Source organism: Chrysemys picta, chromosome 6, assembly GCF_011386835.1.
Source record: "Chrysemys picta bellii isolate R12L10 chromosome 6, ASM1138683v2, whole genome shotgun sequence".
Taxonomy (NCBI): domain Eukaryota; kingdom Metazoa; phylum Chordata; order Testudines; family Emydidae; genus Chrysemys; species Chrysemys picta.
This window is the reverse complement of record NC_088796.1, coordinates 89854513-89881886: the sequence shown is the minus strand read 5'-3', so window position 1 is coordinate 89881886 and position 27374 is coordinate 89854513. Positions and strand designations below refer to the sequence as shown.

Genomic DNA, 27374 nt, shown 5'->3' with positions numbered 1-27374 from the left:
GGTGGGGCTGGGGATAAGGAGTTTGGGGTGTAGGAGGGTGCTCTGGGCTGGGACCAAGGGGTTTGGAGGGCGGGAGAGGGATCAGGGCAGGGGCAGGGGAGTGGGAAGGGGTGCAGATTCCGGCTGCGGGTGCGGGCTCTGGGATGGGGCTGGGGTGCAGGAGGGTGCTTCGGTCTGGGATCAAGGGGTTTGGAGAACGGGAGGGGAGCTAGGGCTGGGGCAGGGGGCTGGGGCCCTGGAAGAGGCTCAGGGGTGCAGGCTCCAGGCGGTGCTTACCTCAAGCGGCTCCCGGAAGCAGCGGTATGTCCCTTCTCTGGCTTCTCCGGAAGTGCAGCCAGGCGACTCTGCGCGCTGCCCCATCTGCAGGCACTGCCTCTGCAGCTTCCATTGGAGCGCCGGAGGGAGCCATTGGAGCATGTAGGAGCCAGAGAGGAGCCATGCCGTGGCTTCCGGGAGCCGCGTGGTATGGCCCCCGACCCTCCGCCCCAGCTGGAGTGCTGGAGTGGGGCTGAGCCCCGTGGTGCAGCCCCTGATCCAGCGCCCTGGCCGGAGTGGGGCCGAGCCATGTGGTGCGGCCCCCGACCCCACTCCCCAGCAGGAGCTCGTGGGCTGGCTTAAAATGGCTCATGGGCCGGATCCGGCTCATGGGCGGTAGTTTGCCCATCCCTGGTCTGTGAGCAAAGCTAGTGATTTCCATAGAGGGTATTCTCAGGAATGTTAGGCTGGCATAGCTGGTTCTGTCTCCTCTCCCCTCTCATAATGTCTTTTTCCCTCCTCAAGTAAGTAATTCCTAGATAGTTACAACCTTGTGTCTGCTTTAGTTAAGTTTCTTTCCCAGGGATTGTCTTGGATTTTTAAAAATGTTTACAAATTCCTTGGTGATAGGAGGAGCTTGCACGCTGTTCAAGGACTCTTTCTCCTCCCCCAGATGGCCCCCAGTTCCATGTGACTTCAACCCTCTGTTACTTCCTCCATTGTGGTCATCTACATGGGCCTATGCAAAATGTATAGGATCTGCTTTTGAGATGTTCAAATTTAAGAACACTGAGGGTCTGTAAAGTACAGAGAAGCTGAATTTAATAGCTAAAATAACCTGCCTGAAACTAGCCAAATGCATCAGTACTAACCAAAACCCAACAGATTAAAACAACTGGGGGAGTCTCTGCTAAGCCTTTTTTGAGTTATGCACCAGAACAAATGAGGTGATTTCCCTTCTTGAGCATTACCATACATTTTTTAAAACTCTCCTATCTTCAAAGTGACTTTTCCGATTTACTTCAAACTTTCCAGAAAAATTCTATCTTGTCATAATTTTATGCTTGTGAAATTTCAGAGTGCCCTATAATGGAAGCTAGCTTCAGCCTTAGCTATGGAATAACACTAGTCTCATCAGTAGTATAACAGAGTACCTTCTTAAACTCCTTTACTGTTCACCACAATCCTTGCCCTTCTATGTTTTGTTTTTCTGTTTTCCTTTTCTCCTCACCTTCATGTCTCTGTTTCTGCTTCTCTGCTCTCCTCCTGCTGCTACTTCTGTCTGTCTTCTTTCCTTGCTCTCCTATAAAGAAAAATCCCAGGAAATGGCTCAGATCCTGCATACAGCTATCTATGTGCTTCACTTTATGCATATAGTCCAATTGACTGCCATTGGAGTTTTCTTAACTGTGCACTTGGGTCTGATCCTGCAGTTAAATCCCTATGGATGGACTGTTGAACCTGCTTCTTCTTCTTAGTGTACATGCAATGTGCCTCACGTGGCATGTGACCAGGATTCATCACCAAATTTGGTCCCTTGGTTGGATCATTGGCTTCCTGGGCCCAGGCCAGGTACTGACGGGGAGCACAATATGAATGTTGATCCATGCCCCCCATCCCCCCCACCCTTGAACCTGCTGAGCACCAATTACTTCAATGGGACTGTTCATGGGTAGAGAAAAGCAAGTGTGTGCTCTACATTGTTAGCCTTGGGGTGAAATCCTGACTCCATTGAAGTCAACAGTTTTGCTGTTGATTTCAATAAAGCCAGGATTTCACCCTTATTAACTTTTATTATTTGTATTACTGTAGCCCCATTGTGCTATGTGTTGTAAAAAAGACAGTCACTTAAGATCCTGATCTTGAAATGTGACACTCGTGGGCGGATCCTTATACTTCATGGAGTATCATTGAAGTCATTGGGTTCTACAGGTGCTAGAGCCCTTTAGTAGAGATTCAATTGCAGGCTCAGCACTTAAGTGCATAGATTCATAGATTCTAGGGCTGGAAGGGACCTCGAGAGCTCATCGAATCCAGTCCCCTGCCCTCATGGCAGGACCAAATACTGTCTAGACCATCCCTGATAGACATTTATCTAACCTACTCTTAAATATCTCCAGAGGTGGAGATTCCACAACCTCCCTAGGCAGTTTATTCCAGTGTTTAACCACCCTGACAGTTAGGAACTTTTCCCTAATGTCCAACCTAAACCTCAGTGGTTTGAGCATTGGCCTGCTAAACCCGGGGTTGTGAGTTCAATCCTTGAGGGGGCCATTTAGGGAACTGGGGTAAAAAACTATCTGGGGATTGGTCCTGCTTTGAGCAGGGGGTTGGACTAGATGACCTCCTAAGATCCCTTCCAACCCTGATATTCTATGATAAGTGGAGCACTTTGCATTTGTCTTTATTAAACTTCATCCTGTTTACCTCAGACAATTTGTCCAGATCATTTTGAATTATGACCCTATCCTCCAAAGCAATTGCAATCCCTCCCAGTTTGGTATCATCTGCAAACTGCTATCATGTCCCCTCTCAGTCTTCTCTTTTCCATATTAAGAAGAATCCTAGCAAAGGACGATGTTAAAGCAATAGTCCTAACTGTTTGTTTATTAATTTTAAAAAAAGTTCCTTTATATTTCACATGAAATTAAAAACCAGAGAGACAAACTAGAGGTCATTTTAAGAAACCTATTTAAGAGGTCAGAAGCAAAACTTTTTTGTTTTAAGAGTGCCAGTTTGCTTGTAGTTCATCCCAATGTACTTTAATTTTGCAGCACATATGGTGATTTTTATGATTTATTTAGTGCTGTACACAGTGCTTTACAAAACATTGAGGCAATAACTGTGGGTTTTTTTTCTATCTGCCTATGGTCAAACACACGTAAGGGAAAACATGGGCCTTAGTTCAGGTGGTGGAAGAAACCAACTTACTGTAGGAAGGATTAAAGATAGGAAGAGGTTTTCAAGAGAGAGCTGAGGGAGGAGAGCGGGAACTTGGTAGTCAAGGTGTGGGAGACCATGTCGAGCCCACAGCAGGAGTAAAGGTATAAAGTCCAGAGTGAGGTAACAGTAAAGCATTGATTGGGAGGAGTATAGGAGGAGAGAGAGCAAGATTAAGAGGAAATGAGAGCAGAGATGAACCTTAGGAGTAAATGATGAGGTGGAAGAAAGGCGAAGAGTAATAAATTTGAAGAAAAACAAGTGGTGATCAAGAATTGAGAGAGAGAGAGACTGGAAAAGATCAGGGGCCGGATCCTCAGCTGGTGTAGATGTGCAGTGCTCCACTGAAGCCAGTGGAGCTGTGCTGTTTTACACCAGCTGAGGGTCTGGCTCCAGGCCCATATGGTTAATAAAATGGTAAATGGGAAAGTGAGTCCAAAATTAGAAATTGCATGAAGTAGTTAACAAAAGAAAGTCAGAGGCAGTGGAGTCAGCCTTTTCAACATGGAAATAGAAGTAATCCAGAGCCACGGTAGGGGACTGGAGAGAGGGAGGGTGAGCCAAGCATCAAAATGAGGGATGAAGTGAGTGGGAGCTGGGAGGATTGTAGACTAGGGCCACATGGAGCAAGGGCAGATGAAGGGAGGGATTGGATATGACAGGACAGGGAGTAGAGGAGCCAAGTGATTGGGGGTGTCCACTCTTTTGACTTTGACATCTGCACTTGGGCTTCTGGCTCACATCCCTAGTTATCTGAAAGTTTGGGATGTTTTGAGATTTTTTGAGTAATTGAGGTTGTGCAGTGTATAGAGTGGAAATATTCCCTTTTTCCTTCAACTAGTACAACTGAGGGGTATAACTCAACCAGCCAAATTCTACACTGATTTATTCCTGATGTGAAGTAGAAGGAAGGCATGTATCAGCATCCTCCTTAGTGGGATTATATGTGTGTAAATCAACACAGACCCTCAGAATCAGGCCCAGTACATTGATTTACAACATGGAATAAAATGTTGTGCAAATATAATACTCCGGTTTCTAGCAATAAGGTTAAGAGGAAGGGTAACTGAAGGACTCTAATCCCAGCGTCTCTCTTGTTCTACACTCTGTTTAAGCCAAATACTTTTTCTTCTTGTTTGTAGAGCAATACAAGTAAGAATCCTGCTTCCCTAACCATAAGGAATGTTTCGTCTAAGGACAGTGGAATACGGATTTCATGTATAGCAGAAAATATTGTGGGAGAAGACCAAGCTTCTGCTGACCTTGTGGTGTTCTGTACGTAAACAGGCTTGCATACAATTTCAGCTGCTGTCTAAACTACATCAGCACAAAATATTTGGGGTATATATTTCTGTTGGGCCTGCAAGGTTTTGAAACAAGAATGTCACCTAAGTGTATGAACTGCATTGCTTTTAATGCTGAGGAACAGCATAACCAGCAGTTGTTGTGTAGTAGTGTCCCTTCATTACTCTGCCCTTACATATATGTGCTCTCATAGCTGCCTATCAACTTCCAGTTTGAACTGCCAAAAGTAAATTTCTGAAGTCCAAAATGTTCAAATGGCAGTCTAAATGTGAAAAGGTGCCTGGGTGCATGTGTATTTTATATGCATATAAAAATACCCACACATCAAAGACGGGGATCAAATTGTTGTTAATAATTTGAGATTTTAAAACTTTTCATCTAAGCCAATAACCCTGATACATTTTTTTTTAATTAAAAAAAAATCAGCTTTTAACATTAGTTTTCCCAGGCATATATTAGTTAGTCCTTAGCCTTGAAATAATCTATTTATCTGTCAAGTCCAGGAGAAGAGGATGAGCACAGGGGATAAAACATTGACCCCTTAACTCTAAGCTCCCATATGAATCTATCTTAAGTGAATTAAGTAGGCTGTTTTTACAAGCTTCAGATATTGATCATCCAGATCAAACCCACATTTTATTAAAAATGAGCTTGCTTATTAGAGAAAAATCTTAGAGAAGTAGCTATAGATTAATTTCATATGATTTTATAGTTCAAATTGGGTATGAAATAGCTAAGGGAAAGGATATATGCTACAAATACTGGAATGGTGTAAACAAGGAATCTTGGATTGGCACCAATGTGATTGGTACAAGGACGTATAACTAGATGTAATTAGATGCAATTAACAAAGGAAAATTCAGTCTGAATATCAAGGAAAACTTCCTGACAGTGAGATAATGTACAAGGCTGTGGAATAGCCTCCCAAGGGAAATAGTAGAAGCCCATAACAATTTAAAACTGGACTGGACAAAGTACTAGAAAATGACTATGGGAAATGATCCTGCATTAATTAGCAGGGGAATTCAGTGAATGAACTAATAGGTCTGTTCCATGATTCTATGATGAAAATCATCTAGAAGTTTTCATGCCTATCTGAATGTATTTCCAGTACACCTGATTCCGGCCAACTGTTAAATACCCTTTTTAAAATAATACTTAAGTGCTTTGGTTAAAAACAGGAGTAATAAAAAACCTTTTACTGAACTTGCATGATTTATTAAAGTTGGTTCTTGTTTTATTGGAACCAGTTCACACATCTAATTTTAAAGAATAACTTTATTGAGGTATTGTCCATTTCAGGTCTGAATTAAGTTCACACATGATGGCTTCCTATATGAATATCTACACCCATAAGCACAAGGCTGTAGTTTCCAAAGCTGCCAATTTCTTAGCTTTAATGATTTTAAAAAATGCCCTCAAGAATTTGAGGGGAAAAATGTGTTTAGGATATTCTGATGTTATTCACTCTTCTTTTCAATATAGTTGCACCAAATATCACATTTATTGAACCTCCAACCCCGGACCACCACTGGTGTATTCCATTCACTGTGAAAGGGAACCCCAAGCCCTCATTGCAGTGGTTCTATGAAGGGGCTATACTGAATGAGTCTGAATACATCTGTACTAAAATACATGTTAGCAATCAAAGTGAATACCATGGCTGCCTTCAGTTGGACAACCCTACCCATTTGAACAATGGTGCTTATACCTTACTGGCGAAGAACGAGTATGGAGAAGATGAAAAAAGGGTTGATGCTCATTTCATGTCAATGCCTGGAGATGGTGAGTACTCTTTACTATATTAGCAATGGCATCTTGAGGATTGTGTAGAGCTAGTACTGCTGGCCAGTTTATTTTTCTCTTAAAGTTTTCTCTTAAAATAATTTGTTGTAGATATTTACAGATAACTGCTTTTTTTTTAAATCTCCTTGCATCTGAAAATTTTGCTTGTCAATTAGATTTTATGAAGTGAGCCTCATAGTAGCTCTCTTTCACGAATCCTGCTCTCCATGCCTTTTCTCCATGCCCAGACAAAATAAAAAACAAACAAACATTTTTCTTATGTATTTTTTCAAACATGTATGTACTGATCCCGCAAATGTTGAACGCTAGTTCAATATGAATCGAGGGGGTGCTCTGCTTTAGGAAGGACTAGGACTAAGCTGTGTATCCATAAGACCATGTACAAGTGTCTAGAGAAAATAGAAGATAATGAAAATTCTGCAGTGCAGTACAGCATGTAGATACCAATACATTCTTAGGACACCAGAGGGAGCAAGGGAGAAAATAAGTAACCAAGAGGCAGGAGGGACAAGATGGCTACTGTTACTGGTCCATATCAGTGGTTCTCTGCCCAGTCAGCACACAGCTGCAGCCCACGTGACATCCCTAGGGCCATACAGTATGTATGGATGCAGCCCATATAACATACTGAGAGCTATATATGTGGCCCACAATGATAAATAGGTTGAGAACCGCTATGTATCAATCCTCTTTACTGCATCCTTGGCAGAGTCAGGATATGATAGGTACCCAATAAACTGCAGGGATTACACTAAATGTATTGTGTTTGCCTTGGTTTGATGCTTTATTCCCAGATCTTCAAAAATACATGTACAGTAATTGTAGGGATAAATGGCAGGCAACCATCTGCCCATTGGTATGAAAACTTACGCTGATTGAATAGGGAAATCAGGTGTGCAAATGTGTGCAAATCAGGTGTGCAAAAATGCATTTTTGTGCAAGAAACTGCACATTTGTATCAGAAAATCTGGGCACTAGTGTACATTTCAGTTTCCCTAAACATTAAGTAGCAATAACATGTCAGTTGAAATAGTGATGTCCAGTCCTATGTAATTTATTTCACAGTGATAGAGGAGCTGGCTATTTAGTCTTTCAGATTTTAATTTCTTTCACCTTCATTACAAGTTACCACTAGTGAAAATACATGCCATATTCAGTACTTGTAGCAAGCTGTTTTAACTGAAACAATGAGGTATGTGACAGTTCTCTTCCAGGCTTGAGTAGGAGTAGATACAGAACTGACACACAGAGCTCTAGTTACTCCTGCTGCTCTAAGGAAGCTTCTCTCCTCCCTTTCCCCCTAGAGTCCTTTCCTTAATAAAATTGTTACAGGAACAGACCATGGTTTCAGCTACTGGCAGCTTCCAATAGTGCATTATAACAATTCAATAAAACAGTCCACTTTACATACATACTGTTTAAAATGGAAAGTGATATTAACTTGGCTGCATTCGCTTAGAAGAATAAACAGTTTTCCCAATAAGTTTAACAAGGCTACTTTGAACTTAAAGTGAATTTTTTTCTTTGAACAAACTGCCTTTTATTGGCACATTTTCTCCTTTAGGTTAAAAACTTGAACCTTTTTTCCCAGTAGTGGCATTTTTAATTATAAATCAGACTTTAACATATCCTTCCATTTATACAGGCAGCGTTTGTTTATTCCTTCAGTTTTTAATTCATAATAAAGTTTTAAATCTCAGAGAAAATCCATGTTGTGTTCTGTAAGCATAACCCTGTTCTCTGAGGAAACTAAGTTTCATAAATACATTGTAGAAGAGACTATCATAAGCACAGACAGGATGTTCTTATCTTAAAAATCATTACATATGTGATGTGTGGCTACAAACCAGTCTTAAAATTTAACAACAGGAAGAAACATCTACCCAGGCAAACTCCTAAAAAGTTTTTCTTTATGGGATTTCTACAGAATGCTATTTGTGACACTGGGCTTTAGCAGATCTTACAGAGTTGATATAGGTTCCTCCTTTTTACACTCCCAACTCTCCTGCCCTGGAAGCTGAAATAAAGTCAAAAGTAAAAAATAGAATCTCCTTATGTTTCACTAATATTTTATTGTTGCTATCTAAAGCACAACCACAAGTTTTGTAGCCCTTAAAAGGCTTTTTTTTCAGTGATATCGTTACTGTGTAGTTTCATTGTCTGTCTAACATACTGTACAATGAAGCATGAAGATAGGCCCACACCCAGGCATTATGTTCATTTCCATGCCTGCATGATAGAAATTAAATACCAGCCCTGGTGTTTAATGGGGTGACGTATCTTCATCAAGCTTTGAACTGATTCTGTGACTCTTACATCACTTATGGGCAAATGCACTGAAGATAAAAAGAAAGACAAATAAAAAAAACACCCCACCCATAAACTGTAGAAATTAAAATGAATGATTAAAATAAATAAAAATGAAGCATCAAGTGCTTTCGAGCATGAGATCATCAATATCAACATAATACTCTACCTTAAACTTGTATCAATCATGATGCAGATAGGGTCCATGCCAAGAATTTCTCAGCCTACATTGTGCCCTTTGCAAAACAGACGTTCTCATGGGATACTTGGCTGACAATGCAGGCATAAAGGTAGAGAGCTGATTTGTACTTGGAGCACATTAATGGTATCGCAATTATCACTGTGAACCACATAATTCACTAGAACCTTTGTTTTAAATACTAAGGGCCCATTTCTGTGATCTGGAGCTTTGGTTCATGGTCTCATATATAATCACAGATATCTTTGTGTGAACAAGTTAGCAGAAATCAGTCTGAACCCTTCCCTGCTTACAGCATGTATCTTATGATGTGTATCCAGCTTGTGGGATCAATACCATTCAAACTTGTACAGCTTTGAACCACCAACTATCCCTATATTTGAGGCTATATTTAAGTAGGAGATGTTGGTTCAAGGTGCGTTAGTTCAGCTGCCTAACATAACAGTTTCCTTATTTATTATTTGCCAAGATAGATACAGAGTGCCGTCATAGCTGGAGCTAACCTTATCCGAAACACATTTTGTTTGTTCTAGAATAGTGAGGGAGTGTTCCATAATAATGCTCCCAGGAAAGGGTTGCCTAAAAAGTCACATAATCTCAAAAGGCCCCTATATCATGTGGTTTCTCAGTTGAATTCTTCATCAAGTCATTTTTTTTTAGTATTTATTTTTATTTATGGCAGCACTCGCTGTGTGCTGGGCACTTTCCAAACATGCAAAGACAGTCACTTCTCTGAAGATCTTCTAATCTGAACCCCATCATTGCAGGATCATGGCAGCCTAAGACATCTCTATCTGGGGAACATCACAGCTAGCTTTGCCTCACCCCATGACAATCTAAAGGGCAAATGTTCAGTTTGCTCCCAGATGAACATAAGAGTCTGAAAAAGCCTTTTTAAGGAGGAAAAAACACCTTTAGATCTTGATTTCAGAAGATACCCCACATCCACAGACAGGAGTGTCTGAAAATGATTCCATGAAAAATCCAATCACAGAGTAGGAACTAGTTCTGATGTCATTTCCATGTTAAAGCACCGATGACTCCCAAAATTATACAGTATTTCCAGTCAGCTCACTTTACCTCTTTCATTGGCTCGTCCCACTAACTGAGAATAACTTGGAATGACTAAGACAAATAATATTTAAACTACAAAGAGTTTCACAGAAAGCAAGAATTGATAGTATCTTTTAGCTACTGAAATACAGTCCAAGGACAATAACGTAAAAAAAGAAAAGAAAAAAATGGAAATATCAAAATAATAGCTGATATAATTTTATGAAGGGGATATCGAGACAGAAATGTGACTTTTGCTGGACTTTTGGGTTTTCAGATGAAGGCTTTAGTAAGCATAAAAGGTAACTGAATGGAATATGTTACTTCCTAGCCTTTACCTCACAGGCAGGGATTAAGGCTTTAATTAATCTGTGGTCTAGTGGGTTAAATTAATCCTTTCTCTAATGCTACCTAGTTGGACCAGGAGTTAATTTCATTCTGAGGGTCAAATCCTAGTCCCACTAACATCTAATGGCAGTTTTGCCATTGAGGTTATCGAGCTCATGAGTTAGCCCAAATACTTTGTTTCCTCCAGATTGCGAATAGCAAACATATACAACTGCTAGTGTACTGGGTCTCTCCTGAGAACTTTTTCACGTAATTTGAATGTTTAATATTGGAAAAAATTGTATCTATGAAGATTTTAAAAGAGAGAAGCCCCATCAGAAGCAGCTTGAGGTTAGATAACAAATGCTCATTGCACCTGATGTTTATTTCTACACCTGGATGGGGCCATTCCCATGGGGGCACCTTAATCTGCATTATAACTCTAAGCATTAAAATATCTGCAAAGGCATTTTAAAAATTGAGCCTGATACTCTGTTGCCGTTCTGTAGATGTTTTGCAGCTCCTAGTCTCATACTTCTCACAACAGATTCCCAAGCATTTAGCATAAGAAAAGAAGCAACAACTAACTATGTTCCTATCCTAATTTATGATGGCTTTGTACCAGTGTAACTCTACTGCTGTGGAGTTACTCCTGAAGTACAGTGGTGTAAATCCGAGCAGAACCATGCCCATTGAGCTTGTTCTTCCTACTTAAAGGGTTTAAATATGTTTTTAATTAAATTTTCAAGCCACGTAGAACAAACAGTAAATATATAAACTTAATTAGGAGATTACTGTATAGGACTTACGCAATACAATAGAAAACATCAGATAAGCATAAATGAGCATCTTGAAATATAGTGTAAAATAGAAAAACCCTTTCCAAGTGGAAATAGATTGATGCTATAATATGAACAGAAGGAGTTCTGTGCACTGAAGATTTGCAGGATCATGCCCAGATATATGCAATAATAAAAAACAGGTACAAAATGACATCAGAACTGTACATTGGAAAATGTAGATTTGTTTTGTCTATTTTAGTTGGCTAAGGGCTTGATTATCTAGTTGCCCTGCACGTGGGACTCTCATTCTCTTCAGTGAGAGTTTTGCCTGTGGGATCAGCTATGAAATTGGATCCTTAGCAGTGCAACTCCCGTAGAGTTAATGCAGTTGTGCTGCTTAGTCTATCAGTGACTTTGGCCCTTATTCTTTTGTGAGATGCTGCCAGCTGACAATATCGCAATTCTAAAGTAGCTTTTCCTCATGGTGATTTAAGTTAAGAACTAGGTGAAAAGCCATGTTGTCATATGGGTGTAATTTGTAAGGTGTACACAAGCTGAAAATGGCTGAGAACTTAAAAACTGGACAGTGACACCACAAATATCACTGGTGGTTGAACCTGGTGATATTCTGAACCAAAAAAGTTCTCAACCATGCTTGTAGCTGGTTCCATCGCTTCATGCTGATTAATGGACATTCTAGGCTTGAGAGTAAGATATGGAGAAAGTGACACTTCTGGAATCTTATTATATAGATTACAAGGCCAAATACCCAAGTCATTGCCACTCCCATTGAAGTTAACTGGCCAAATTCTGGTCCCATTAATATTAACTACAGTTTTGCCATTGATTTTTCAATGGGAATAGTACATACTGCAGTTATTCCAGATTTACACCCATGTAACAGAGCAGAATTTGGCCCAGTTTGGAACCATAACTGCCTTTGCCAGAACTCAGTTTAGACTAGGTGTCGATCAGATCTTTCATATGAAGCAAATGTTGACATTTTGCATGTCTCTGAAAATAATTAAAAATGTAATTGAATAAAAAGCCTGTACAATGTATTTCGGTTATTTGAATTTGTGGACAATTGATATCATGTAATATAATTGCTAAGGCTAATAAGCTTTTATCTCTGAACAGAATTCCTAAAAACTATTACTCCTCATGCACATTTGCAAGATATTTACAAACTTTTTCTCTTTTCTTTTTCCTGTTCAGGTAGTGGCCCAATCCTGGATCCTGAACTTTATGGTATATATTTTGATTTTCTTTTTTTCAAAATGTACAAAAAAGAAATGACAAATTAAGAAACTCAAAAATGGAAAGATGGACTGTTCAGGGCTTTGGAGTTGTGCTCCCTCTCCGCTCCAGCTCCAGGCAAAAACCTGCAGCTCCACTGCTCCGGAGTTGCTCTGCGCTCCAGCTCCGGGCTCCGCTCCAAAGCCCTAAATTAAACTTAAATATTATTTTAACGTGAACCAAGTGTTCTTTATTTTGATAGTTCTTTTCCTGCCTTATATTATTTTAAGATAAATGAATACAAATAGAGCTTTCTATTGCTTTCTCTGCTGCTGTTGGTTCAGACTAGGAGAAACATAAATGCACTGCTATAGAATGGTTGTAAATATCCCCAAATGGAGGATTAGAGCTATTGGTGTCCCGACTCTTGGATTTGGAGTTTTTGTGATCCTTTCAAAGTTCTATTTTTTGGGGGCAATTGAGTTCATTATCTTTTCTCCTGTAAGTTAACGTTTTGATGATTCAATGTTTATAAAAAGCATGTTTTACCACCTATAGAGAAGCCTATGCTACATCTCAGAGAGAGGAAAATTCCCAGTAAAAAATGAGGTTGGCACAAGTGAGCACCCCTATAACTTGTTTTTTTCCTCTTCCCTCTTTACTCGTTTCCTCTGTCTCTCTGTATTGGTTTTTCATTCCACCTCTCTGCTCATTTTTCACCCTATTTTTACTCCCCTCCCACTCCCCTTTTCTCCAGTCTCTCTTGTATAGTCAGAACTTGCACCCGCTAACATCTGAGTGAAAGTCATGCTTTTGAACCCAGAGTATTTTAGCTGACGCTGATTTAGGCAAAATGTGTCAGCGCCTCCCTGCTGAAGACCCAATCTCTATCGTAACAGCAGAGCAGTTTGTAAACCTGCAGTTATTCTCTAACATCTCTGGGCTGCCCATCATGAGTTAGGGACAATTTTTTTTTATAATGAATTGAAAGTCAGTATGACTTAGGTGCTATTGAAAACTTTATCCAAGCTTAATAAAGTATTGCCTTATCCCAGGTTACAGAACTTCTTTTTAACCTGATAGTAATATGTTTTTTGGCCTCTTCTGATATGGCTGGCCAAACTATTACAAGATGAACCAACAACAGTTACATGTAACCATTGTGAAGTTGGATTGTGTTGGCGTTGGGGCCTATCCTTCTACAATTAAGTTGTAAAAAGTACCAAAAGGAGGAGATGAATCTTGTTTTAACACAAAGAATTTTAGGACCAAATATTGGGAGAAAAATCTGCAAAACAGTTGTCTACTTTTATATAATACACCTCTACCCCAATATAACGCGGTCCTTGGGAGACAAAAAATCTCACCGTGTTATAGGTGAGACCGCGTTATATCGCACTTGCTTTGGCCCTCCTTGTTCCCTGACCACCTCCTTCAGAGACCCCCGTCCCTAATCACCCCCAGGACCCTACCCCCTACCCAACCCCCCTGCTCCCTGTCCCTTATCCCCCCACCCCCTGACAGGCACTCACCGGCAGCGGTGGGAAGCGGAGCAGCCGGCCCCAGCCCGCTCCACTCCGCCACCTCCCAGCCGCGGCACTCCGCTTCCGGCCGTCGGTGAGTGTGGGGAGGTTGGGGAAAGGATGCCTCCCGCACTCATCTGCGGCAGGAAGCGGAGTGACAAGGCCCCAGCCCGCTCCGCTTCCTTCGCTCCGGCCCCAGCCGTGTTGCTCGGGGGAGGAGGGCTTGGGGGAAGGGATCCCCCCCGCACTCACCAGCAGCAGCGGAAGCGGAGCAGCCCGGCCCCAGCCCGCTCCACTCTGCCACCTCCCAGCCGCGGCGTTCCGCTTCCCGCTGCAGGTGAGTACGGGGGCCGTCCTTTCCCCAACCTCCCCGCACTCACCTGCAGCGGGAAGCGGAGCACCACTGCCTCAGCCCGCTCCACTCTCCCAGCTCCCAGCTGTGGCACTCTGCTTCCCGCCGCAGGTGAGTGCGGGGAGGTTGGGGAAAGGATGGCCCCCATACTCACCTGCAGCGGGAAGCGGAGCGCCACAGCTGGGAGGTGGCAGAGTGGAGCGGGCTGGGGCCGGGCTGCTCCACTTCCGCTGCTGCTAGTGAGTGCAGGGGGGATCTCTTCCCCCAAGTCCCCTCCCCCAAGCGACATGGCTGGGACCGGGGCAAGGGGAGCAGAGTGGGCTGCTCCCGGCCCCCCGCTAATCCCCAGGGCCACTCTGGGACTGCGGGGCCCCCAAAAGTGCCCCCCCACAGCTCCTGCCTCCCAGACTTTTAGGGGGGGGGGAGCCCCTGACTGCCCCCGAGACCCTCTGCCCGTTATCCAACCCCTCGGCCCCGACCTGGCCCGGCACCCTTTACACGCTGCTCAGAGCAGCATGTCAGAGCTTTACCACCTTGTACATGAACCCGAGTTATATCGGGATAGAGGTGTACTGTTGTTGTATTTGACTAAGTGTGAAAGTCCATCTTCAGCAGTGCTTTCAAACTACCCTTTATGGTCTAGGCAGGGTTTGATCTTGCTCAGTATATGGTTATTTGGATGAAATAGCCCATAACTTAAGTTTCCTTAAGCTGATTTAAATTGTATTGCTTTGATTCCATTCCATTCCATTCCATGTCATTAAACTTTAGCAAATGTGCAATTGGGGCATCAAATTGTCTTTAAGTGGTTTGGAAATATTAAAGCATAGCTTCCCCTCCCTTTTTTTCCCCAAGGAGGGACAAATGCTTTTTTTTTTTTTTGGTAATTTGGACCGTTTCCTATATGTACTTTGGTTTTGATCTTTATAATTCTCTGAGGCCCCCATTGTGTAAAAGTACTCAAGCACATGCGTAACTTCATGCATATGAGCAGTCCCATTAACTTCAGTAAGGACTACTGATATTCTTACAGTTATACATGTGTTTCAGTATCTTGTTTAAGAGCCTGCAAGTTCTAGTCCTACCCAAAAACAATATTATTCTGATATTTCCATTGTTCCCCTTTTTATGTTATTGTCCTTGGAGCATTTTTCAGTAACTAAGAGATACTAACTGTTAATTCTTGCTTTCTTTGAGACTCGTTGTAGTTTAATTATTCCAAGTCCATAGGTTCACTTAGTGGGATGAGCTGCTGAGAGAGATGAAAGTGAGCTGACTGGAAATACTGTAAAGTTAATTTTTGGGAGAGTCACTGGTAGAAGCGCTTTAACATGGAAATGACTTTGGGATTAGTTTCTGCTCTGTAGTGAAAACAAGAATAAGTTTATCATCAAAGAACAAACATTCAGGTAATAGTGAATAAGAATATTGGGAACAAATGGCTACATATAAAACGAAATCATAACTTGCTCTTTGGATCCTAAACTAACAAGTTACCTGCTTGTCTAAAGAAGCTTATCTCACTCAAATTTCTTGCTGCTGTTTTCAACAAAGTCTGGGGGAGATCCCACTTTCATGAAGTAAATTCGCTGTCCATTTACTTCCGAGGTGAGGGATGACTAGGCATATCCTTTGTCCCCCCAAACATACTCAAGCAAACCTTTGATGTGCACCTCTAGAAAGGGTCTCTTCCCTCACCTCTGAGCTATTTTCTCTTCTTGTTAGTTTCTTTCTGAAATCTCTGCCAGCTCTTTGTTAGCATTTGACTTAGAATGCTAATGGTTGCCCCTGCTTACATATAAACAGATAGCTGGATAAACATCTCTTGTCTGACAATCTGTTTTCACTTTTGTTGGTTGCATACCTTATGAACATAATTTTCGATATATACACATAACTCTTTATATAGTGTCTGTACAAACATTTTACAATGATATTGATGACCAGACAGGGTTTTTTTTTTTTTTTTATTAGAGACCTCACATGACCCTCTTTACTAGAATGTAAAAACCAGACTCAGAGGATAACAGGAATCCCCTATCATCCCCTCTCTGCCCCTTTCCAGTTGGCACTAAAAGGTTCCTGAGTCACAGTAGCAGTAAAAGGAAAAAAGTTTGGACAAAAAGTCAGATTCTGAGAGCTTGCTCCTGCAAGGTACTAAACACCTCCTGTAAGTTTCTGAGTGCTGTCAACTCCATCAGTGGATGACTGGGTACTCAGTGGCTCACAGGATTAGGCTCTTCAGGAGGGAGTAGGCATATACTGACACTTGGATATGTGATGGGGGAGAGAGAGACCACCATATGGGGATGATATTAAACTACAGATCGGTAAATGTAAATTTGAAAGCTAATAATAGGGATAGTTGAGCAAGATGCAAAAGGGACACCTCTTAATCCTACTGAAATAACATGGAGTAGATGGGTTAACCAGGAGATGGAATGGAAAATATTTTCAATTAAAAAAACCCAAGAGTGTCTCCACACACCCCTGCATGCCTCAGAGTTTTGTGATAGGTCTTTGCAGCTCTCTCTCTGGTAGTCAGACTGTGGATTTGGTGTGGGTGACTAATGAGATGGCACTTCATAGGCTTGCCAGATCAAGGTCTATCAATGAGAGGCAAAGGGGGACACTTACGCTACTCCTCCCTAGGCCTTGTGTTAGTGGTTGAGCCAGGCAGCCTGCCTGGGTGGGGCTGAGGATTTTGTGTGGAGAAAGCCCTTTGACATGGGATGTGGTCCATTCCTCTGGATTTGGCTCTGTGCTGCATATGGTAGTCCCCAAACTTTCCATTAAATGTTTTTAAAACAAATGCTTACCATCCAAAGGTTAGAACTTGTAATATAGGATGTCTTGTTGGTAATAATATTTGGCATTTACATACCATTTTACATTAATTCTTTAAATAGTTAATCTTCTCAACATGTCTGTGGGGTAGACAAGGAAGTATGCCAGATAAAACCACACCCACTGCAGTGTCACAAAATGATTCTATTAGGTTTGCAAAGGGTGTGCTCATTTTACGCTGACACTTTGCACTGGTAAATGACTGCAAATGTTACAGGGCAGTGAAGAATCAAGCCCTAAAGTTTCAAAGTCCAACTCAGTGGGTGAGTCAGAGTAAATGTATGTGCACATGGAACAACGTATATGCTTCTGATAAGTCCCTCCAGATAATCTTTCACAGGCCTTCTGATATGTAGCTGGGTAAACTTTATTGGCAAAAATTGCTTGCCAAATTCTGCCCTCTGGTACCAAAATTTGTCCCTCTGAAAATGTGATGGTCATATTGTGATATATTTTCGTATCTATTAATGTGTGTTTTACCTTGCCATTGTGATTAGTTCTTGTATTATGAAAACAGATCCAAGAACTTATAATAGCCCCTGCAATAGAAGTAGAATAGAAGAATAAAAGGGGTAAAGCTTCCATAATAAAGGCATTCACAACTTCACTTCTAGAGAAAGCCAGCTGCTATAGCCACAAGAACCTAAGTACACTTAGACCTTTCATGCAGCAACAGATGTAGGGATTGTTTTCAGAAGAGGTAGGTCGAACACCCCCACCCCTTTGTAACGTGGCAGGACAAAAGTGCAGGTGACATTAACTGCCAGCCTGCACAGCACCTCTCGGATGCCATACTGCTTGCGCAGATGGGGAATGCAGGCAGGGCCAAGGTGTAATCTGTGTAATATGAGGAATGCTGTCCCATTGCTTTTCTCTACAGTTTGATGCCTGCTGCAAATATGTAGCTATAGAGGAGAACGGGGAGGGGAAATCATCTTAAGGCAACATTATGGTTGAGGTTTTAAATGTTAAAGTCAGGAAATTACAATGAGTCTCCTGAAAGCACTGTTAGTGAGCCCCTTTGCACACAGACTGTTAGAGCTGGACTAAATCCTGGCCTTTGGCCTATTCTGGTGCAGACCTAGGAGGGTCAGCTTGGTCTGGCAGGGCTGCTTTATACCAATTTAACCAGATGTTGAACTGGTGACAAGGATAGCCATGTAGATGCTACAAAGCCAAAGAACCCAGCCCCCTAATAACAGCCATATACGAGATGCAGGATGCATTCCCAGCTAACCCCTCCAAAATGTCACTGAGTGCCAGGCGAAGATAAGTGTATTAGAGTGCAGATCCTCCCCTCCCCTGTGGCAGTTTTGAGAACAGAAACAGCACTAATGATCCTACCCCACTTTCAAATTCCATTTACAAAATTTTGGCATTGAAATTTCTTCTGGATTTAAACAAAGTATAAATAGGAAAAAAATTGTGATTGACTGTACTTTTAAATTAGGGTTACCATATTTAAAAAATAAAAAAAGGACACTCCACGGGCCCTAGCCCCGCCCCTTTCTCACCCCCAGCCCTGCCCCAACTCTGCCCTTTCCCCGCCCCTTTCCCAAAGTCCCCGCCCTAACTCCCCCTCCTCCCTCCCAGCCACGCGAAAAGGGCTGCCCGAGCGCTACTGGCTTTACGGTTTGCTGGGCAGCCTCCAGACCCTGCGCCCCCGGCCGGCGCTTCCCCAGGGCAGCTGGAGCCCAGGAGGGGAAGCGCCCAGCCGGGGGCGCAGGGTCTGGAGGCTGCCCGGCAAACCATGAAGCCGGTAGCACTCGGGCTTCGGGCAGCCCCTATGCCTCCGGATCCTGCGCCCCCGGCCGGGCACTTCTCCTCCCCGGCTCCAGCTGCTCTGCTCCTTCCCGGACTCAGACTTCGGCTCTGTTTAAGAGCCAAGCTGCCCGAGCCAGCGCTACCGGCTTCAGGCAACCCCCCTTGCCTCCGGACCCCGAGCTGCCGGCTGGGCACTTCTCCTCCCTGGCTCCAGCTGCTCTGCTCCGGCGGCGCAGGGTCCGGAGGCACAGGGGCTGCCCGAAGCCGGTAGCGCTGGCTCGGGCAGCTTGGCTCTTAAACAGAGCCGAAGTCTGAGTCCGGGGAGGAGCAGAGCAGCCGCGGGAGAGGAAGTGCCCGGCCGGTATTTTTCCCGGACATGTTCGGCTTTTTGGCAATTCCCCCCCGGATGGGGGTTTGATTGCCGAAAAGCCGGACATGTCCGGGAAAAACCGGATGTATGGTAACCCTATTTAAATAATCACACTAGAATTACAATTACAATAACTGTACTGATTACATTTATTTGAATGTGTTTCTCTCTCTCTCTCTAACACACATGCACACATTTTAGTATGTAATCCTAGAAATAAATACAGTTTTGCATTTGTTTTGTATTTAGTCCTTGTTATCTTGGAATAATGCTGGTGGAAAATCCTGCATTTGATAAATCCATTGTGCAGTTTTCAAATAACAACAACTTTGTTGGGCCAAACTCTTCTTTCAGTAGAGTTATTCTGGATTTATCCATTGGAACTAAGAGTAGGTGTGGTCCATCATGTCTGAAGAAATTTAATTTAAGAAATGTCTGGCACGAAACCTTTTTTCAGGATTAAGTCTATGGCAAGTTAGCAATTTGGAACCTAAAATGTTCTTGAGTTATCCAAGTACACAGAATAATGTGTTTAAATTTTTTTAACATGAGGCGATCTGTCCCGTCACGCTTTGACAACTCAAAACTAGCTAAATGGGCTTTTGCCAAAATCTCAAAAATAAATTAAAGGATAATTCTACACTGCAGTTAGGAGTGAGTCCCCCTGTCTTCACCCCTGGCCTGGATAGACTGACTTGCACTAGCTTGGCTCAAGCTAGTGTGCTAAAAATAGCTGGGTAGGTGTTGCAGTATGGGTGGCAGCTCAGGCTCTCAAGCCCACTGACCCCCTGGATGTGAGCTTGGGTTCTTATCTCAGTCTTTGCTGGAGCTGGAACATCCATATTGCTATATTTAGCGTGCTAGTTTGAGTCAAGCTAGCACAAGTCTGTTTATCTGGGATGGGAGGCTCAATTTATTTCTGTAATGTAGACATACCCCAGAAGTCCCCAAACTAATTTTTTTTTAAAAAACCTCCTCTTTGGGCTTTGGCTGAGTATAAGGCTACAACAGTTCAATCTTGAGGGCAGTCTTTTGTTTTTAGTCACAAGCACCCAAAACCAGGTTTATAGTAAAAGTCCGTCCTTAACTTTAACTCTAGTTTCTCTCGGTAGTATACGTTACAGTGTAGATCCATTCTCTGAAATTTTACATAAGAAATAAGCAATGGATTATTACATTTGAAAGGAAAATGCTATTTTTTAAGATGTTGACGGGTTATACGTTGGTTAAAAAGCAACGTCTGGAGCAAATGAAGTTTTTGGCTTTGTAGATCCCCCAGCAGAATGCTCAGTTGATAAAATAGAAACAATTCATCTTTTACAAGGAACTCAAGAGTCGCAAATGTTTCAAACATTGCAGTATTATAGTAACTGAAATAATGATGACAATCTTTCCCCCCCTCCCTAAGATTATGAAACCACGCCTAATGATATTGGAGACACCACGAATAACAGTAATCAAATCACTTCTACGGATGTTTCCAACAAAGAGAATGAAGATAGCATCACTGTAAGTATATACATTGTTTCCTGGTTTGTAATCTTGGCAGACTTTCTGACTATAGAACTGATGAAGCTGTGATGGGACACTAACCTAATAGTGTACCCCTGCTGTCGCTAGAATTGTTCAAGATGCCCTTTCCAAAAAATGGGGGGAGGGGGAAAAGAGTGCGTGATTTTTCATACTGAATAAAGTGGAAATTTAATTTACATCACTTTTCTGACCAACTCTTAGAGATGATCTGTCGTGCAATGTTTTTGTTTTTCAGAGGACCTAAAATACAGTAATTTTATTTACAAAGTAAGAGATTTTCACATCCTTGAAATTCAAGGTAATTTGAAAAGCTCTCTCACTGGATTTATAAACCTGGTAGTCAACTGCTGTTCATAGTGAAGTCATGTTATAATGAAAAATCAAATTAGAATTCTGTATTTTGGCACCATTTTTCATGGGGTTGCTATTAAAAGATAACATGGAGATTTTTAGTAGAAACAGCTAATTCAGTGGGCCTGAATTCCCCACTTCCTTACCTCTGTGTAATCATTTATACCTGCACAAAGTGAATATAAAGCACTGTCATTCTGACAGTTTAACATTTAGTGTAAATTACTTTACAAGGTGGAAGGCAGTGGAGAATTGTGCCTTGTGCACGGATACATGATACATGAATGGGAGGGAGAATTGTAAGCTATGGAAGAGTAGAAAGTTGTGGGAGCTACAAACTAGATATTGCTTCAGTACATACAGGTTGTTTTTTTTTTTTTTTTTTTTTTCAATTTAAAATATTCAGGAATACCTCAGGCGATAGAATTGAAGGAGGAAAGAAGTTCAGGATTAAATAAAAAAACTGTTAACAGATATGAGACAGTGGGAGTGATCTCAAATCAGTTTCCCCATTCTGTTACTGTCAGTTAGGGACATCAAGGCCCAAAGTAGAAGCTGAAGTTCAGACTTGTGGGCGTGGGTCTGGGTGGGGCAGCAAATCTCCAGAGCATTACCTCCCCTCCTCTACCCCCACATTGTCCCTTGTGGGATTTGTGCACAGAAGGGACCATCTCATACCATGCAGAATCCTGAGGGATCTGTGAGAGGTCAGGGCCATCTGTGAAGAGGCTCTGTGCTGCACAGTGGCTTTGGTTCTGGTTTCCTTGTCAGCAGCTGTGCCCCAGGGGAAGTTATACCTCAGACTGTATTATCTTTTCTGATAAAGCTCCATAGGGCTGCAGAGGTGGATGACATGCAGCCCTCTGACTCAGCCCCTCCTCCGACGATCTCACCCAGTTTGTCTCCTCTCCCAGTGCCAGACCCATGAAGAGGCCTCTGCAGGATGTGGAATTGGCAGAGTCTCTGTTCTCTGCAGGGTGGGAGAGAGCCTACATAATGGTCCCCTCTGTGCTCTTAGATCTGACAGTCTTTTTTTCCCTTTAAAAGAAAACTTTCCCTAGTTTGATTATTCTGAATAAACGTTAATTGCTTTTGAAGACAGTTCATCATCATGCAACAAATTGAACTGTTCTTGCTCTCTCTTTAGGTGTATGTTGTGGTGGGGATTGCAGCATTAGTGTGCACTGGCCTAGTGATAATGCTCATTATTCTGAAGTTTGGAAGACACTCCAAGTTTGGGATGAAAGGTAAGAAGTGTTGTTTCTTAAAGTTTCTTAGTTGTCATAGGTCTGACCATCACGCCCCACATGCCTCTGCTCCTGAAGTACCAATGAAAGTCTAGAAAGAGTGCCATCACATATCAGTCCACTTGAACAGTAGGCAAGGAGCTGGCCAGAGGGGGATAAATACAGAAATAAAAGGCCTTGAACCAAACTCTGATCCAAACACATGGTTTAAGCAATCACCTGTTCTCTGCTGGCCTGATTTTTTTTTTCTTCACCTGAAGTCCGTTAGTAATACGTTACTCTGCAAAACCAATGGGACTATTCATGGGGTAAGGTGTTACTCAATGTAGGATGGCAGAATCTGGCCCCAGAAAAAGGAAATTTACTCTGATGTGCATTGGATTATGAAAGCCACACTTGGTAATTCAAACTACAATTTTGGAAGCAGGTTAGGGTTAGAGCTGCAACAACTGGGGTACTGCTGCAACAACTGGGGTACTACTGCAAGTGCTGCACCCGTCACATTAGAGCTTACATTGCAGTACCACACCATAGGAGGTAGTACTTATTGAAATGGCAGTCAGCCCTTTCTGTGAGGTGATGAGAGTGAAATTCTGAACCTTTTATTTTTGTTTAAACCTTCAGTACTACTCCCTCTGACCATTTCTGTAGGTGTTAGAGGAGGTGTATTTATAAAAGGAACTTGTACACTTGGTGAGGATAGGTGATCAGGGAGTATTTCACTATGGACCAAAGGGTAACCATGTTTTGTTCTTAGGCTGAGGGTCTGTGGAGAAGGTGATAACTAAACCCTAAGGCCCCTCATCTCCCTTTATCTTTCTTGGGACCCCAAGCCACACTGCCAATGCATCCCATAAAACGATCCCATAAAAACTCATTCATGGTTTGTGGCTCTGACTGGGCCTTGACACTGTGCCATTCAGATCTGTCTGATGTACCATCAGCTCTGGGATTCTTGACGGGGAGAATTCCTAGAGCAGCTGAGATTTAAATGGAGAAGAACTGTGTTCAGTGAAAAACAGCAGACATATGGCCTGAGAGGATACACCTCCTCCTCACATACATGCACACTATTCCCAGTCTGTGGAATCCTCACGGGCCTTATTGGGGATTTGAAATCTGAAGGACAAAGCTGTAACGTTTCAAAGTGTAGAAAGAGTTATGTTGGACTGAAAGAAGGTTTGGAGTATGTTTTCTTTTATGCTGAAGCAACTTGGGTTGCATTGGGAAAGAACAAGAAAGCTGGAGCCAAATTGTAGGGAGGGATGGTAAGATCTCTGGCATTTGGATTCTAAAAGTGTCCTTGGAATAGCATGTTTGTTATGTTACTATTTGTCCATACTAATGTTTGAAGAAGTTCTTTACTAGCAAGTTAATCTCCCATCTGGGAGAGGTAAGAAAAGTTCATTTATTTTCAAAATTAGTCAATAAGTTACTAATCCTGTCAATCTGCACTATGGCATAAGTGCTTTTCTAGCTACAAACCTGCCTAGAGCATGTTTGTGTAAGGACTTGTGTAAGGACTTCTTTCTTTGTGAGTCACTGAGTAAAATTTTGAAACTGTGGCAACTTCAACATGGAGTTTATTTTTATTTTGTTAATTGAAACAGTGAGCAAACCATAGCAAACCGTTCTGGATCCCAAACTAAAATGCTCACTCCTTTGGGTACGCTCCCTCAAATGACTGTCCCTGGTAGGGACTTTTACTCTGAGGATTAATTTACTGTAAATAAATACCAATTGATAGATTACACTTTGTAATCTTGAAATCTTATAATTAACTGTAAACAAGCCCTTGAAGGTTTCCATCAGAAAAGGACCACATTCTTCAAAATAAAGATGGCCCTGAATTGATCCATACATCTTCCAACTTTGAAGTTTGCATTCAGACCTGAACTTAGCAACTTGGGTTTATCCTTAGCCCAAAGCTTCAGAGACACTTTTTCAAATTATTACCATTATCATCATCATTAGTTTGTGTTACAGTAGTGCTTAGAGGATCCATCAGGGATCAGGTCCCCAATGTGCTAGATGCTGTACATGTACGTAATACAAAAAAAGTCTTTGCGGCAGAGAGCTTGCAGTCTAAGCATATAATGGGAGACAAGTGAAGATAGACTAGTTGTGGGCTTGGGGGGCAAGGAAGAAAGGTAACAGTGGCGAGATTATATTTTGTTCAGTAAGCACCAGTCACAGCACACAGTATTAAAAATTTAAAGTTGTCCTGTAAACAATAGGACCAACCTGCTGCTCCTGAAATCAGTGGGTGGTTTGCCATTGGAATTGGTCCCCAAATGAGGAAAAGTCAATTTACAATTGGTGCATTTTAATCCATGTTTTAGTTGGGCCAAGAGGAAATATTCAATTTGCTGTGGAAAATTTGTATTTAAACACGGCAAAATCATCTTTTCAAATGAATGTCTTCCCAAGTACTTCTGTGAGCATTTTACATTCACCAGAGAGAACTTCCTGAATGATGCAGGCCAGGGATACACAAAGGGTTTTTCTCCTTTTTCTGTAATCTTGAGGGAACACAATGCAAGCCCCTCAACCACCACATCATTCAACATTCTCTCCACCCTTCCTCAAACAATGGTCCAGAAAAAAAACAAAAAAAACCCAAAGAAGGCATGTAGTTAATCTTGATAATGAGCAGAAAGGAGAAGTAAATGATCCTTTCCAATGTAGCTAGCATCTGCAAATGGGGAAAATATGTTCCACCAAATGTCAGCGGTATGAGTCCAGTGTAAAATGGTGCATGGAGTATGGCAATATCTCCCCATGAGGAGTGAAATTCATGCCTTACTTGCAGTCAGCAAGTATCAGCAGCATTTCCAGTACAACAGAATACCTACTCTGCTTAGGGCTAAAGTTTCCCTGGGTTTGTATGTGCAAGGATCATTCATATCCAACTCACTCTGTGCCCTGGCTCAGGGCTGGAGGCAGTCACAGGCAAGGAACCCAAGCATGCTGTGAGACTAGCACACAAGGTGATGCTAGCCTCCTCATAAAGGGACAGAAAGGGGTAGGTTGGAGCTTCCCCCTGGTCCAGCAGCACTGACCTCACCCAGGTGAGCACATGCTAAACACTTTCAAAGACTGCCATGGTGGGCACGTTCCTCCTGATTTCCTAGGCGTGATTGTGCCTGTCTGATGTACAGGGCTTCTGGGAACTTCCACGGGGCTAGTTTTTCCACAAACGCTCCCTGTGCACCATAGCCAGTGGCTTAAAGCCATAATGTATTGCTCAGTCTGTATCTCTGTCAGCAAAGTTTTATACAACTTATATTGGGGTTTCTCATTTATTTTTACATAACTGAGAGGAGATGGTGAACAGGAACATTTTGGTGTTTGTGCCATGCTGTTATTTTTCCAGATTACAGTAAAATAGCTCTGCAGTAGATTTGAGAACCAAAAAAACCCTATCAACCATGTAAGTGAAGTGAACTGTGGTTGAAGTTGGGGATTGTGTTGTGCTGAAGTACAGCTGCCAACTTTGGTCTTATTTCTCCTTCAAGTCGTGTCCTACCTCTTAGACTATAGGAAGGTGCTGAGTCCTAACGTCCTGATGATTAACTTCGGAAATTAAAATATATGGCTGCTTGGCATTCTGTTCTTGAAGGTCACACAATATAATCAGCACTGCATGCCAGATGTGAATATTCTTCTCTCCCCACTACAACTATTAACTTTCATGTGTTCTATACTTACAATACTAAACGTGTAAATGCACTTATATCTGATAAAACCTATGTGCGTTCCTGTTGTAATAGCCATTTCTTTTAGTGATGGCTCTAAATGCGATCACCTTTGTCCTAGACTTCTGTACATTTTCTGAACATGGGGCTGAGACCTTTGGACACTCACATAGGGTTATAGTGTAGCTGAAGAAACCTGTTGTTAATTTCTTGAATATATTTACTAGTAGGGTCATCAAGATTTGTGCATTGGTCTTGTGCAACTTCTTGGTTTGCATGCTTGTTGGAGGATGTGAAAATGCTTGTGACGGATGTATGTCTGACTATATCCATCTTATAAAACTGGAAGAGCACCAGGGTCCTAGAACAGAGAGGGCTGGAGTGAGTTCATGAGCCCTACTGAGGAGATTTATGGAAGAATACTTCCGGCCTCCTTTCAGTCTACCTGCACCATTGGAAGAGAAATACAAGTAAGGTGACCAGCTGGGAAATAAACCCATTTTTAATTTTGCAATTGTTAATTAGTATCAACATGACACTGAGAGAATGGAAAAGGAGGAAGAAATCTGATGGAATTTGGCAATTAAATCCTGGATATAGGCAAAAACTCAGAGGGTCACATTTGAAACAGCATAATTCGATTAACAAAGAGTTCAAAAATATATGCCAATTTGAACCAAAATTAAGGGGGGTTTTTTGTACTGAATTTATATTTTTGTACAGACAAGGAGGAGCTGTTAGCAGTAAGAAACATGATAACAAGCCAAAGAGGTGTTCACGTCACAAAGACAATACTTGGGGTTCCTAATGCTCTTTGCTCTTTAAGAACTCTGGGGAGGGGAACAAATAATTAGACCTCAGTATTATGAGAATTGCTCTTTGGTAAAGGTCAAACACAAATGGGACTTTTATTGGAACCAGAAAGGGGGTGAGGACGGGAACCTTCTTAAGAAAACAATAAATAGATTCTGACAGAATTTGAGGGAAGCATATGTATGTTTAATTCCTTTGAGGCGAGGGATTTTTGTGTGTGTGTGAAGCTGCTGTCAGTGCTTTAAGATTTGTGCTATACTCCAAAGAAAAGGGAATAAATTGAGTCCGAAATTCCTATCGTACTTAAGCAGTGCCAGAACAGTTCTCAAGTCTGAGCTTGGTAGCACACTCTCCAAAGGCTACTTTTACTCCTCAAGATACCTCATGCATCCTAAACAGGGAATGCGTTTTTGAATGATTTTTACACTCCCATGAGAGTATGTATGGAAGTCTGCAGTCTGAACAAATAACAATATGCATCAATTTCATGAATAAGTCAATGACCTTTATATAACAACTGATTCAATTTATCCATTTTTTTAAATGCTGGACCTTCAAGCTCTTGCAAGTAGATTATAGTGGCTTCTGTATGTAAATTTGTCATAAACAGACTGCCAGGCTGTTATGTTTTTTCACTAGCTTGACTACAAGTTATCAGTCCAA

General features: G+C 41.9%; 1 protein-coding gene across 5 annotated transcripts in view; it reads left to right on the top strand.

Moving 5' to 3' along the window:
* Nucleotides 1–27374, top strand: part of NTRK2 (neurotrophic receptor tyrosine kinase 2) — a 270677-nt gene that overhangs the window by 50100 nt on the left and 193203 nt on the right. For all 5 annotated transcript variants that reach the window (XM_042854541.2, XM_042854542.2, XM_065599437.1 and 2 more), the window contains exons 7-11: nt 4338–4470; nt 5986–6285; nt 12193–12225; nt 20478–20578; nt 22101–22200. In XM_042854541.2, the coding sequence (XP_042710475.1) occupies nt 4338–4470; nt 5986–6285; nt 12193–12225; nt 20478–20578; nt 22101–22200 (667 nt within the window). The remainder of the gene's footprint in view (nt 1–4337; nt 4471–5985; nt 6286–12192; nt 12226–20477; nt 20579–22100; nt 22201–27374) is intronic.